This window comes from Malaclemys terrapin, chromosome 14 (genome assembly GCF_027887155.1).
Source record: "Malaclemys terrapin pileata isolate rMalTer1 chromosome 14, rMalTer1.hap1, whole genome shotgun sequence".
In the NCBI taxonomy this organism is placed as follows: domain Eukaryota; kingdom Metazoa; phylum Chordata; order Testudines; family Emydidae; genus Malaclemys; species Malaclemys terrapin.
In genome coordinates, this window is record NC_071518.1 from 3,318,804 (window position 1) to 3,333,594 (window position 14,791).

At 42.0% G+C, this 14,791-nt stretch overlaps 1 protein-coding gene across 3 annotated transcripts in view; it reads left to right on the forward strand.

The window, feature by feature from the left end:
- The first annotated feature begins 246 nt into the window (after window positions 1–246).
- FANCA (FA complementation group A) overlaps window positions 247–14,791 on the forward strand; it is a 57,472-nt gene continuing 42,927 nt past the window's right edge. Inside the window, exons 1-9 of one of the 3 annotated variants that reach the window (XM_054049111.1) lie at window positions 247–400; window positions 1,555–1,664; window positions 3,378–3,450; window positions 5,274–5,416; window positions 6,236–6,331; window positions 9,276–9,349; window positions 10,507–10,619; window positions 12,492–12,574; window positions 13,149–13,182. In XM_054049111.1, coding sequence (XP_053905086.1) covers window positions 247–400; window positions 1,555–1,664; window positions 3,378–3,450; window positions 5,274–5,416; window positions 6,236–6,331; window positions 9,276–9,349; window positions 10,507–10,619; window positions 12,492–12,574; window positions 13,149–13,182 — 880 coding nt within the window. The remainder of the gene's footprint in view (window positions 401–1,554; window positions 1,665–3,377; window positions 3,451–5,273; window positions 5,417–6,235; window positions 6,332–9,275; window positions 9,350–10,506; window positions 10,620–12,491; window positions 12,575–13,148; window positions 13,183–14,791) is intronic. The other 2 variants (XM_054049114.1, XM_054049113.1) reach the window with 2 other exon arrangements.

The window sequence follows — 14,791 nt, forward strand, 5'->3', positions numbered from 1 at the left end:
TTTAGCCAAGCTACACCGGGCCCTGTGGGCCTGGTTCCTAAACTCCAGCCCCACCACAAACGAGGAGTCTCTTCAAAAATGGCTGGAGTGGGGAGAAAGGATACCTAGGCTGTTGCCACTACCAAGATGGCGGACTCCATGTCAATTACTGCCTCTACCAAGATGGCAGCCACGAAAAGTCAGTGGGCGGGGTCAGACGGAGCCCTTTAGCCAATGTCTGGGGACGACTTCTGGGCGCCGTAGCCAATGGGAGCGCAGGGCGGGCTGGTTGGTTGCAGAGTGGCGGTAGCCGGACCCGGCGCAGACGCTGAGGAGAAGGCGGTTGCGGCGCTCGGCCTAGCGGGGATGGCCGCCAGCCCGAGCGGGCGGAGGGGGAGCCGGGCTCTCTCCGAGCTGCTGGGTAGGTGACCGCCAGGGGCCGTGCTCCGGGGGCGCCCGAGCCGGTGGCCCGCGGCAGCAGCTTCAGCCCCGCTCTGCGAAGCGCCGGGTCCCGGGGATGTGGGCGCGAACCGCTCAGCTCACCCCCCGCTCCCGCGAGCAGTGGCGGCGGGGTCCCCCCCCGCGTGCTGCGAGCTCTGTAGGGCACAAGAGCGGGGTGCGGCTCTCCCCTCACAGCGGGGGGGATACCCCCTTCCTACCTAGGGGGTGATGCCGGGCCACAGCCCCAGCTCGCCCCATGTGCTGCACGAGCAACCGGGCGACGTGAAGCCGATTTGTGTCCCCTACGGTGGCTTTACCAGACATGAAACCAGAGCTAAGGGGAGGATGTTCCTCCCCCCATGTCCCCTGTGTGCTGCTCTCTCCCCCTCTCAGATGTTGGTCACTTAGCTCCATCCTGTCTGAACTCTTCATCCCCCCCTTACCTTGAGTGTTACACCTCCCTCCTTCCTGGCCTTTGCCAGCCCCAGTTCCCCAGACTGTGCAGGATGCTGCTGCCCCCTTCCTCACACGTACCAAGCAGTGTAACCACATCAGGCTCCCCTCTGTCAAACATCTGTCCCGGTTCTTGATTCGTTGTGAGATTCAATTCAAAGTAACCTAAAACTGTTAATTTCAGCCTTGCTATCTTTTAGAGTAGCAGCCGTGTTAGTCTGTATCCGCAAAAAGAACAGGCGTACTTGTGGCACCTTAGAGACTAACAAATTTATTAGAGCATAAGTGGGCTGTAGTCCACGAAAGCTTATGCTCTAATAAATTTGTTAGTCTCTAAGGTGCCACAAGTACTCCTAGCCTTGCTATCGTTAGTGCAAATGGTGTGTTTGCAGTACGTGGAACAGCCTGTCTAATTTAAAAATAATCATCTTGTATTCCTTGTCTTTGTCTCTGTTTTGGCACAATTGGCAGTGATCTGGTCTGGATGAAGGAGAAGCCTGGGGGATCAGAAGGCAGACTTTGGCAGAGCTGTGTGCAGCATTAGCCCACACTATGTCTGGCTCTTGCCAATGTCAAGCATTCCTTTTCATGAGCACAACATTCATGCAGTCTGGCAATAAAACAGCAGAAAACAGGCCATTAAGGAAACCTTGAACTTAAATTTAAAAAAAAATTTCTTAGCAGGAAGAGTCAAGAAACAGAAATGCACATTTGAAAGTGGACAGGAGCTTCAGAAAGCAGCTGTTCATCTTCTGAGTTGCCATCAGAACTTGAATGACCTCTTGCTGGAGGTAAGACAGCTGGCCGTTTTGAACTTACCAGTCATATCCTGGGTTTCCCTAGAACCCTGCTGAAGTTTGGTCTCCATACAAGTCTTTCTGATATAGGTCTAAGGTGCATGTCGTATAAGCAGAATATCTTCAGTAAGTGAACAGGTGGGAAACAGGTGTAAAAGAAAGCTCAAAGACAAGTGGTTTTCCTTTTAGAAATGAGATTTACTTTCATCTTACTTTATTACTGTGGCCTAAAAATGGGGTTAGGGTTATATAGAGCTAATTCAGATTTGAAATATGGTGGTAAATTACCATCCTCTTTGTTGGGATCAGAACTGGCTTTGTCTATTGCAGAGGTTCCCAAACTTTTTTCCTGAGCCCCTCCTTTGGAGATTCGTGTCCCATGTATGCCCACCTCTTTCTAAGAAGTGTGGTGGGAGGAGGGGTGCTTGGTATCTTTGGGGGAGGAGTGTCCTGTCCTCAGGTGGAGGGAGGGGGTACTCACCAGGTTGCAGTTGAAGAAGACTTCTCGCCCTGCAGGGGTTGGGCAGTCTCAGCTGCTGGGACCCAGTTTCCTGCTTGTCTGGCTCCCATCCTGTTCAGAATAAACAAACGGGGGAGCCAAAGGCTGCACTCTGAGTACTGGGCCATGCACTGACACAGCCCCCTTCTGATCCTGGCCCTTCAGCATGGCACAGTCCACTTCCCTTGCACAGGCTCCCTCTGGGAGAGGAAGTGGATATGCCCAGGGGCTGCGCTGAAGGGCCAGGGTCAGGAGGGGGCTCTGTCCAGCAGGGGGTCAGTCATCCCAGGGGGCAGCCTTTGGCTCCCTCCTTGCAGAGTCCCTGCTGGCCTATCTGGCAGAGGAGGGGAACTGCCCGCTGGTGGCAGTGAGGGACCAAGACAGGTAGGGAGCCTGGTTCCAGTAGTCAAGACCGCCTATACAGAGCCCAATCTACTTCCACTACCAGACAGAGCCCCATCCTGACCCTGGTCTTTGTGTGGCTCGTTACTGATAATTCATCACTCCCTCCCCACCCCCAAGGGAGCACGCCCCACACTTGAAAAGCCTCTGGTCTATAGTGAACAGAGTCAAAAGTTATTGGAGATTATCAGCTTTCTCTTAATAGCCACCCATGATTCCATAATGTGACTGTCTTTATACATGTATGTGAGATACATACATGGACATCATGCCAAGTTTCTGACTCCTTGTGCATTATCTTGCACTCTCAGGCTGGAGAAAGCATTTGCTTTTGAGGACTTTTATAGGCAGACTAGGTACGTCCTATAATTTTTTCTCTGGGATCTTTTTTTTCTAAGGAATACTCTAGAATAATACCTTTTAAAAGGAAATGACTTTTTCTAGTTCCTAACATTTTTTGTCATGTTTTACCAAATATATATGGCATAGTGGAAGGAGCTAGGACAAGGACTCAGGAGACTTGGGTTCTAGTCCTGCTCTGCCATATGCCTAGTGGGTGACCTTGGGCAAGTTACTTTGCTGCCTCAGTTTCACCATCTGTAAAATGGGGATACTGACCTCTGTAAAGTGCTTTGAGATCTACAGATGAATAGTAGTATATAAGAGGTAGGTTGTATTATTTAATATTAGTTTTATTTCAGTTGCTTCAGGTTTCTAGAATGCTGCAGATGGAACATGCCATATAAAGGTAATATATTTATATACATGTACCCACAGAGATTTAAAATACTTTATTTTGTTTCTAGGTGGAGAGTTCCAGTAAATCAACTGAACAGAGTGGTCCAGAGCCTCAAAATGCTTTTTCAGAATCATTTGTAGGTGAGCGTGAGTGAGGAAGTATCTGTCCGAGAGATGGAAATTAAGTTTGTCTGACACACTGAATTTCTACTTGTCATATGCCCTTAATTTCTTGTTCTCTCTATCAGTCTGCTAGTTTGTTCTTCTCTGAAATAGATATATAGTTGCAAGTATATACTGAGCACAGTGGTTCTCTTTTGCGTAGAATGAGGACAGCAGCGAGCCATGTTTCCTATTGCTGGCCTAGCTTGTAAAGTCTTACAGGATAACTTTTTTTTGAACACTACATCTAATTGGTTCCAAAATGTCAGGGAATGTTCTAGGCATCAAGGGTAGAAACCTATTGATTTTGGTGAAAATGGGACAGTCAGAACGGAGAAACAAATGAGGGATACATGCGTATGCATCATGATATGATTTTGAATTATGTGATCACTGTCACAGTTCAAGGGCAACTGCACCAGTATTCCTCCTCCTTGGCCTTCCAAAGGCACCCACTCCTCAGGGCATAGTTTCGAAAGGCTGAGTTTTGCATAACCAGAGTTGGAGAATTTACATTCACCTCCCCCTACATATTCCCAAGGAAAACCACTTAACACTTCTTGCTCCAGGAGTCTATTCTTGTCTGACACATTGTTCAATCTAGTCCTTTGAACCTCCAGGCCTCACATCTGCCACATTTCCCCCCTCAAGAGGTTACACAATCCTGTCCCACAATACATAAACAATTCATTTAATACACTGGACCCAAAAGATACTTAAACTTAATTCAATAAGATTCCCAAGGATAATGCAGGAAACTGACGTATTTGTCGCATACTATTTTTTTCCACAGACCCCCTGCCTTATTCAGTGCATGGGATGGATGGTGCTCAATTAATGAGCAGCTATTAAATATTTTGTTTTACCCTCATTATTCAATGTATGGTCGTAGGCCTTATTTACTGCATACTATTCGAATTCTGCTGTGAGGATAGAATTACTAGCCTCAAGGGCTTTTTCTCTGGCACTCATCACTATAGTATCTGAGCGCTTCACAAACAACTAGTTATTTTTCACAATACCCCTGCGAAATAAGTATTATCCCATTTTACAGATGGGGAGCTAAGGCAGAGAGAGATTAAGATCAAAAGTATGAACTAATTTTGGGTGCCCAAATTTGAGAAACAGTGACTTTTCAGAGTACTTAGCGTTATTTTGCATTTTATGTATTCAAGCACCTCTCCCATTGCCTTCATTTCCAATTGAGTGTGCTCAGCACTTCTGAATATCAGGTCCCAGATCTCAAAGTGGGCACCCAGGAAATGAGGTACACACAACTAGTGACCACCTCTGAAAATCTGATTTAAGGAGCCCCCTGGAGGTCCAGTCTCAAAGTGGTTGAATCATATGATTCCATCCTTGAAAGATATGAAGAAAGTCAGGCCTGTCAGTGGAGGGGTCCATTCGAGGGACAAAAACTGTTCTAGAGTATGGCTTGCCCTGTAACTCTGACAGTAGCCTTTCTTAAGTCTGTCAGATATTGACAGGTAAAGTTCCCTGGCTTCTGAATATTTTGGTTATTTTCAAAGTTTGTCCCTCAGAGAGACAAACAAGAGCTCTAATACTGTTAGTCAGCAAGCACTTTACAAACAAGAGATCATCACAACACCCCTTTGAGGTAGATGTTGTTCTGTCCATTTTGTGGATGGAGAAAAATGAGGCAGGGAGGGAGATCAAGCGATTTACCGAAAGCCATAGATGGAGAGACAGTTAGCCAGGATTAAAACTCAGGAGTTGTTGGTTCCCAGTCTAGTGCTCAGTCCACAATCCTCTCACACTGTTAACTTTGCTTTGTGTTCTAGTCTCCATTCTGCAGGAGCAGGCCTCAAGACTGGGAGTACCAATAGGAATCTTGTCAGCCAAAACTGCGGCTACCAACATTGATCAGATTTGCAAAACTTCCAGGGAGTCCAACCAAGCTGCACTGTTGAACTTGGAGCAGAGAGTAAGAGGAAAATCTTTTCTCTTATGCCCACAAAGATGAACATTGGGTGGGAAAAGGCATTGTTAATGGTTATTTTTGTTTTTACACTTTAAGCCCACTCTGTCTGGCCTCCATAAATGTATATGTAGTCCCCAAAAGATTTAAAAAAAAAAATACAAAACCAGTAATGGAACTAGATAGCTGATGGTTCATATCTGTATGTTGTAACATCATTAGAAATGGAGCATTCTTTTCCTAAACATGAAAGCTACTGAATTGACAGCCCTGGAAATGATATCCTCTGTTTATCCATAGAGATAGTACAGTGTGAGTAGTGGCTGAACAAGCTTCTTGTATATGACTTTTCTTTAGTATGTCCCAGTCCTTCCCAAGAGGGTTCATTTTATTGTGTCTATTGTTTAATTTTTAGCATCCTGCTTGCAGTTGTAGCTAATTATTATGTTGATTTGTGTGTGTGGACACCAGAAGCTGTACTGAGACTATCAACTCACTTCACCAAGGCCACCGAACAGTCATCAGGCCCTGGTAGTATAGGGGTGACTCTCGCTTCTGATGCTTGAGTTCATGAATTCACATTGCTGCGCTGCCATCACTGGGTGAACAAAAATAGTTGAAAAGCTGCCATGTGACAGTGATTTCAGTCACTACTGACGTGGGGTGCATTTGAACTCATAGCCCAAAGGTGAAAGGTTCAGTGTCTCCTCACCACTCAATCCCCTGAGCTATTCCGTCACTAAAATGTAACAAATAAGGAAAAACAGAAAAATATTTTTATAATTACATGTAATATTTACAGAGGGGACTTTTTTTCCATTCCAGAAGAAATTGTCTTGTTTGCTTCAAACTGTCAAGGATTTGTTGGTGCACAATGCCTTCTGTTGCTTGCTCTTCTGTCAAGAACTTTGGAAAATGCAGGTAAGACCTCTGAAGAGAAATGCTGGTCTTGCACACTGTAGGGACAGAACATTTAGATTATTTGGGTGGAACCCAGTAGTGCATATTAAACTCTCTTGTTATGTATCCCTTGGAAGTGAGGGGTAACGCTACAATAGACTGTAGAAATCTAGTAATCTGATTTCCTCCTTCCAGTACTGTTAATGGCCTATAGCAGCATGCTCAGGAGCTTATCGGTCCTACTTTTTGAAGGATGGTGGCCATCTTGAATTCCCCTGGGAGTCACCATGGCCTTTTTGGCGTTTTAAAAGCATAATTCCGTCTTAAGGTGATGGAGTATTGATTTTCCATTAAAAATATTTTAAAACTAAAATCTATTAAAGCTGTGTGAATTAATCTAAAAGGGCCGTACATGCTGGGGAAGGAAGCCAATAAGGATAGCCTTCCTCCCCAAATATTAATGGCTGTTTGATAGTTCCTGCAACAGGTGAACAGGAGATGGCTTGCAAAGTAGGACAGTATTTTAAAAAATGATGAGCATTTCTGATGGGGGAGGAAAAACATTAGTAGACTTCCTGGTAAAGAGTTTAACTAAAAGCAATAGAAAATTCTTGGTCATGTATGTTATATTCTTATTAATGAGTCTTCCTGGGTGTTTGAAAGCACTTTACTTTCATTCTGCTTCACAGTGCCTCCGAAGCATGCTGATATCTGGAATAGTAAATGCTCCTTTTCATATGCTATTGATTGTTTAATAACTATTTGCTTTATAGCTAGTGTGTTATGTAGCTTCCATTTTTTAAGACTCCTGACTGGCTTCTGCATTCAACTCTTGCCATGAGAAAAAGGAGCATTAGCATTTAGCATTGGCTCACAGGCTTTTGGCATCAAAGAGCAGTAGTGATTGTAACCTGTCATTCTGCTTTTTATGTGAATGCTAGTGTTTGTGAAAAAAATGCGAGATTGACAGCACTGGAGACTGAGATCTCTTTTTCTACCAAAAATGTGCAACACAGACAGCAGCTCTGCAAGTTTCAATCCTTCTCTATAGGGAAGGGTAATTTACTCTTAATGTCTGTCTACCTTTGGGTTTTATATTGTCACTAAGGCTGTCAAGCACTTAAAAAAATTAATCATGATTAATCGCTCGATTAAACAACAATAGAATACCATTTAAATATTTTTGGATGTTTTCTACATTTTCAAATGTATTGATTTCAATTACAATACAGAATACAAAGTGTACAGTGCTCACTTTATTTATTTTTGAGTACAAGTATTTGCACTGTAAAAAAAACAAAAGAAATAGTATTTTTCAGTTCACCTAATACAAAGTACTGTAGTGCAATCGCTTTATCATGAAAGTTGAACTTACAAATGTAGAATTCTGTACAAAAAAAAGCATTCAAAAATAAAACAGTGTAAAATTTTAGAGCCTGCAAGTCCACTCAGTCCTACTTCTTGTTCAGCCGATTGCTCAGACGAACAAGTTTGTTTACATTTGCAGGAGATAATGCTGCCCGCTTCTTGTTTACAATGTCACCTGAAAGCGAGAACAGGCGTTCTCATGGCACTGTTGTAGCCAGCGTCGCAAGATATTTACGTGCCTGATGCGCTAAAGATTGATATGTCCCTTCATGCTTCAACCACCATTCCAGGGGACACGCGTCCATGCTGATGAAGGGTTCTGCTCAATAACAATCCAAAACAACTTTCTTTTTTGGTGGTTTTGGGTTCTGTAGTTTCCTCATCAGAGTGTTGCTCTTTTAAGACTTCTGAGAGCATTCTCCACACCTCATGCCTCTCAGATTTTGGAAGGCACTTCAGATTCTTAACTTGGGTTGAGTGCTGTAGCAATCTTTAGAAATCTAACATTGGTATCTTCTTTGCATTTTGTCAAATCTGCATTAAAAGTGTTCTTAAAATGAACAAGATATTCTGAGTCATCATCAGAGACTGCTATAACATGAAATATATGACAGAATGTGGGTAAAACAGAGCAGGGGACATACTGTTCTCCCCCAAGGAGTTCAATCACAAATTTAATTAATGCATTTTTTTTAACGAGCGTCATCAGCATGGAAGCATGTCCTCTGGAATGGTGGCCAAAGCATGAAGGGGTATACAAATGTTTAGCATATCTGGCACGTAAATACCTTGCAATGCCAGTTACAAAAGTACCATGAAAATGCCTGTTCTCACTTTCTGGTAACATTGTAAATAAGAAGACGGCAGCATTATCTCCTGTAAATGTAAATAAACTTGTTTGTTTTAGCGCTTGGCTGAACAAGAAGTAGTACTGAGTGAACTTTGTTTTGTTTTTGAGTGCAGTTATGTAACAAATTCTACATTTGTAAGTTGCACTTTCACGACAAAGAGTGCACTATAGTACCTGTATGAGGTGAATTGAAAAATACTATTTCTTTTGTTTATAATTTTTACAGTGCAAATATTTATAATAAAAAATAATATACACTTTGTATTCTGTGTTATAATTTAAACCAATATATATGAAAATGTAGGAAAAACATCCAAAATAGTTAAACAATAGAATACCAATTGAAATTTGTTAACAGTTCAATTAAAACTGATTAATCGCGATTAATTTTGAGTTAATTCATGAGTTAACTGTGATTAATCGACAGCCCTGGTTATTACCAATCCATTGAGGTGTCCATTGCCCCTTTACGTCCCTGGAATATTCCTGATTACATGTCTTCTAAAGTGACCTGAATTATTTATCATTTTTAATAAACATTTCAAAAGTGGGTAGGAAAGAATAGGTCTATGGTAACTTTTTTTTTTATTGGTATTTTATACATTACTGTTTAATGATGAGCTCAGATTTTTCATATCCTTAATTTGACAAACAGTTTTTTTAATTTTTTTTAATGTTTGCCACTGGAAAGTTTTGCTATTGTAAATGTTACCCACTGTCCTCTGACTGTAGCATTATTCCTCTTAGAATCCTCCTGTGTTGGAAGTTGTGTGGCACCTGCACAGAGGCAACATCGTTAGCTTGGGAGAGCTGCTGGAGAGGTAAGCAGAGGTTTATACGTTTGCAGATATCTTTATTCTCTCAAAACATATAGAAACCTTATCTGGGATTAGTTGTTAGTGTCTTGGCCTAAAATTTGTTTTAGAAGTTCTTATTTGGCCTTTAAAAAGCAAAATTGGTCTAGAACAGGGATCTTACTGAGTGCAAGCTGTGCACTTCTGTCTTTACAAGGCAGAGTATTACAACAGTTATACCTTAGAGAATAAATTTACCTCTACGCTATAAATTGATATAGGACAGAAATCTTGATGATAGGCTGAAGTTAGAAGTTAAGATATACTGGAATGATTGTGCTTTCTGATAGACTTTCCATAGGTCCCATTTTAAGAATCATGTGGCAAAAACTTTGTCATCCTGAGAATTTACACATTCAGTTCCTGTAGCAGTCATGTGATTGAAACCCTGCACAGCATTGTGCCACAGTGTTGTAATAAGTAAAATCAAACAATCCTTCAGATGATTCTCTTATGGTATGTGAGGAGGTTGGAGATTTCTTGGCTCCCCGATAATGATATTGCTTTATTTGCCTGTTGCTGATACTGGGTGGGATAATTGCATGCATTGCCTATTTTAATTACACCTCTACCCCAATATAACGTGACCCGATATAACATGAATTCAGATAGGACGCAGTAAAGCAGTGCTCCGGGGGGGTAGGGCTGTGCACTCCGGCGGATCAAAGCAAGTTCGATATAACGCGGTTTCACCTATAATGCATTAAGATTTTTTGGCTCCCGAGGACAGCGTTATATCGGGGTAGAGGTGTAGTTGAACTTTGAAAAACCAACCATGTGACCTGAAGAAACCATCCACAGGATGTTAGGTAGTTCCTTCAAGACTAAAGAGAGCTTTTTTCTTCTAGTTCTTTATGGATATATTTTTATGGTGGAAATAAAGAATTAATTTAACATGAGATTTCAAGATCAGTTCTTTCTGTGGGCACATTCATTCTGAAATATTTTATAAAGGAAATAGAGCTTTCAGGTGGCACAGCTTTAAGAAATAAATACCAGACACGGAGTCAAGGTGTGGTGGCATCTGTCCTCTCCTGAATGTGAATGAGTGTTGGTTGAAGAAAAAACAAATATCACAATAAACAGAGTGAAACAAATCCAACCTGCTTTTGTTGTCTTCTCAGCAATTCAGACACCCCTGCTGTGGTGAAGTGGCTATGCAGCAGCCTTTGTCTGCTGTGTAAACAGACAGACCATTCTTCCCCAGACGTGGAGCTTTCTGGGCACATGCTCTCAGGTAACACTTTGAGTTTAGGCATTTAACACATTGTGTGGTCTAAAGCACTTAAGCTTTAGAACAGGGGTCGGCAACGTTTGGCACACGGCTCGCCAGGGCGCTTACCCTGGTGGGCCGGGCCAGTTTATTTACCTGCTGATGCGGCAGGTTCAGCCGATCGCGGCACCCACTAGCCGCAGTTTGCCGTCCCGGGCCAATGGGGGCGGCGGGAAGCTGCAGCCAGCACATCCCTCGCCCGCGTCGCTTCCCGCCGCCCCCATTGGCCCGGGACGGCAAACTGGGGGCCGCGATTGGCCGAACCTGCCGCGTCAGCAGGTAAATAAACTGGCCCGGCCTGCCAGGGTGCTTACCCTGGTGAGCCGCGTGCCAAAGGTTGCCGACGCCTGCTTTAGAATCTACAGACAACATTCAACTCAGAACTTTAGGTGTATGTAAACAGTCTTCAGCTTGTATTCCTTTGTTATCTGTTTTGATGAAGAGGGCTAAATTTCTATACTGTTAAGGGAATTTAAGAACGTGAATTCTTTAACTGTTAACCTGAAACCATAATTTTCTCTTTCTTTATTCCTTCATAACTTTGTTTTAATAATTAAGAGACTGTCCATTCCAGTACTGGCCACGATATTATTAGAGTTGTGGTGGCTAAAATCTCCTGTTCTTCTTTCTCCTATCCTGTCCTCACTATTCCATTTGTCTTTCATTGCTTCTAGCATGTAGCTTTACAAGTAAACGTTTTATATTCTGTCAAGTATCAGAGGGGTAGCCGTGTTAGTCTGAATCGGTAAAAAGCAACAGAGGGTCCTGTGGCACCTTTAAGACTAACAGAAGTATTGGGAGCATAAGCTTTCGTGGGTAAGAACCTACTTGCATCTGAAGAAGTGAGGTTCTTACCCACGAAAGCTTATGCTCCCAATACTTCTGTTAGTCTTAAAGGTGCCACAGGACCCTCTGTTGCATTTTATATTCTGTTACATTACGTTAGTGGCCTGAAGTTCATTTTTTTGACCAGCAAGGGGCGCTGGTGGTGGTGTGTCACCAGCCCTCATTTCCTGCATCCTGATCATGTCACCTCCACATAGTATCCATCATCCATTTGGCTATTTAAAAAAAAAAAATCCTAATACTAACGAGGATTCCATTTTCTGTTTTCTTCTCTGCCCACCTTTTTGTCTAATTTTTGTGCTTCTCTCCTGGTTCAGAAAAAGCCAATAGCTTGGTCATTTGACTGAGGAGTACCAGTCAGATCTTTTGACCAGTGCACTTGGTCAGGTACTGCCAGGCAAACTGAGTTATTTGGTTGAAATTTCTGCATTTTCATTGTTCAAATACATGCATTCTTGAAAATTCAACATTCAGTCTGAGACTTTTGTCTGCACTGAGTGAATCTCTTCTAATAGTGGTGTGGGTTAATCCTTTTCCACAGATCTCCTCAGGCACAGTGGGATTTCTCTTCTGAAGAGGCTCACCTGGAGTGTAAAACTCCGAAGAGCCAAATAGCTCTTCATGCATTTGAATTTGTAGCATAAGGAAAAGATAATAAATCACTTTGTAAAATTATTTTGCATAAGATGTGTAACAAACAACATATTGGCATTCTGTTGTATTGATTGCATGTGAGTCAATGAACTGCCTGATCTATCTAAGTTCTTATATGGCCACTATCACTACCTCTGTGATATCTGATGCCTTTGGTCATTCCGTATATGAAATAATTTTACCTCTAAGGAGATAGTGAGGTTGCCCAACACTAGGTTAACTTCGCTGTGTAACAAATGAAACTTTACCAGTAGTAGCCCTTCTGGGAGACTGGATGTGTTCTTTCATTGTAGGTAGACGAGAATGCTGAAACAGTTGTTCATTCTTAATTTGCAGACTTTGTGATCATGTTTCTTCAGAATGGATTTCAGCAAACTTCAGATCTGGGAAAGAAAGTGGAATTCCAGAAAATCCCCCATGTAAGGGCAAAATGCTACTATTTATACTTTTTTTTTTTTTTAAGCACCCTTGATATCAATGGTGCTTTATAGCACACACAATAAGACACAATCCATGCTGCAAATTGCTTACAATTTAACGTAGACAGGACACTAAGTCAGGAGAGCAATCAGAGAGGTAAATGGTGAGGAGACCGATGCAGAGGTGATTCTTTGAGAGTTTATCATGGACCTTCCTGAACTAATTTATGAAACTGGCTTTTTTTTCAAAATCAATATCTTTTTGTAAAGATTAGTTTTGGGATGATGAATTGTCACCGTAACTCTTTTCAGGGTCACCATTTTCTTTTCTACATACAGATTTTGCTTGATTGCTCTGCTTCCTTTCTAGTGTGCAGTGCGAAATACTGTGAAGTAGTAGGAAAAAAACTGGGAAATCCTATATATTGTATTTATACTACAAATAGTTGTTTAACAGTTAATCTTTAAATTAGGAATTTTAGGATAATTTAATTTTTGAGCCAATATACTGTCTCTGAACATACTTACAGCCTTCTTAAATGCTAAATGGTCTTAATTTGTTAATTTTAAATAGATCTGTTATGCTGTACTGCAAAAAATGTTGACATGTAAGTATTGATTATTTATAATTTGGGGCTTTGTACAATTTACTAGGATTGTACTTTGCTAGACATACCTCCATTCTTTCCTGGGAGATTTCCAAGGGCATTAAGGAGTTGTTTACCAGTGATGGATTTCCTCTGTTGTGTTGCATCATGTACATTGCTAGTCATTTAAGATAAGTCTGATGCACCTTCCCCCATGAGCTTCCTCTTGCATTGCAGATAACCCCTTGTTCTTTTATACTAGCTCTCCCTGACTAAGAACTTGGAATTTGCATGTTTTATACAAGTGACTTGGTGCTGTCATTGTGACACCATAACGCTGCAATTTTAACTAGCAGAATAACTTTTTGTAAAATTTAAATATCTTTATATAGTGATGTGTTAATAACAATGAGCCAAGAACGAGACCTTGTAATTTAAATTGCATGTGTAATCTTCAAATTGCTAGTCTCCCTGAATCTTCCCATGAATCATGTATCCATCTTGTGTTGGGCAGTCCTGATGATATTGCTGAGTGGGCAAGAATAGTAATGCCTGGATTTTCATCACAAATCACAATGCAAAAAAGACCAAACAGAAGTCACAGTTTTTCTGATCAGCAGCAGATGATCTTCCTCACCTGTTGCTGTGCTGTCCGCACAGCTCTGTCTCTGCAGGGTGAGCACCCAGTCATTACCACTGATGCTTTATAGTCTTGTATATTGCCCTACTCCTCACATGTGGCTGTCATGCTGTTGACTAGTGGTTCCTCTGGTTTCTCTGTGGAATACAATACAGCCCAGAACTGTATATAAATTGCAGGGTGTTCCACAAAAGGGAAAATAATAAGGGCCTTGATACTAATTCTTAAATATAGCTTGTTTAATTTACATCTGACACACTACTGGGCTCTTTACACTTCAGTAACTAATCAACTGCCTTAAAGCAGATGTAGATATTTTATATAAAATAACATAATGATTTAACAAAGACCTTGGTCGGGGGGAGAAGTGTCTGCATGAGAGAAGCGGTGGGAGCATTATGGTTTATATTAGGTATACAGTGATAGTGAGCTCCTGTGTCTGAAGATCAGTGGTTTTTCTCCTCTCCCCTCCCCTAGTCTCCTTTATTTAACATTAATTTATTCCCCTTTAGGAAGGGAGAAAATAGCAGGGTCTGGCAGATAAGGAACAAGTTTGGGGCATCTGTCTCTCTCCTGCATCTCAGTACATTTCCTTTTAAAAGTGGATCACAAGAGAGAACCCACTCTTAATCAAAGGGCTCTTTCCTTAAAGCTCGAGTATTTTATTGATTTTCCCTTCAGTAATTTTGAGGCTTTCGAAGATGTGAGGGAGCAAGAAACAGAAAAGCTGTTCTCTCTACCACATTCACTAGAGCAGTGGTTTTCAATCTTTTTTTCCATTTGTGGATCCCCTAGAAAATTTCAGATGGAGGTGGGTCCAGGGGTCTGCAGACCACAGGTTGAAAACCGCTGCATTAGAGTAAAAGATGAGCGTTTTGTCTGGTCAATGAGAACTGTACCTTGATGGGCCAAGACAGTACTGGGTGTGAGTTGCCAGTGCACTTTGTTGTCTTCGACAACAATTAACGCAGTAGGCCTAGTCTTCACTTG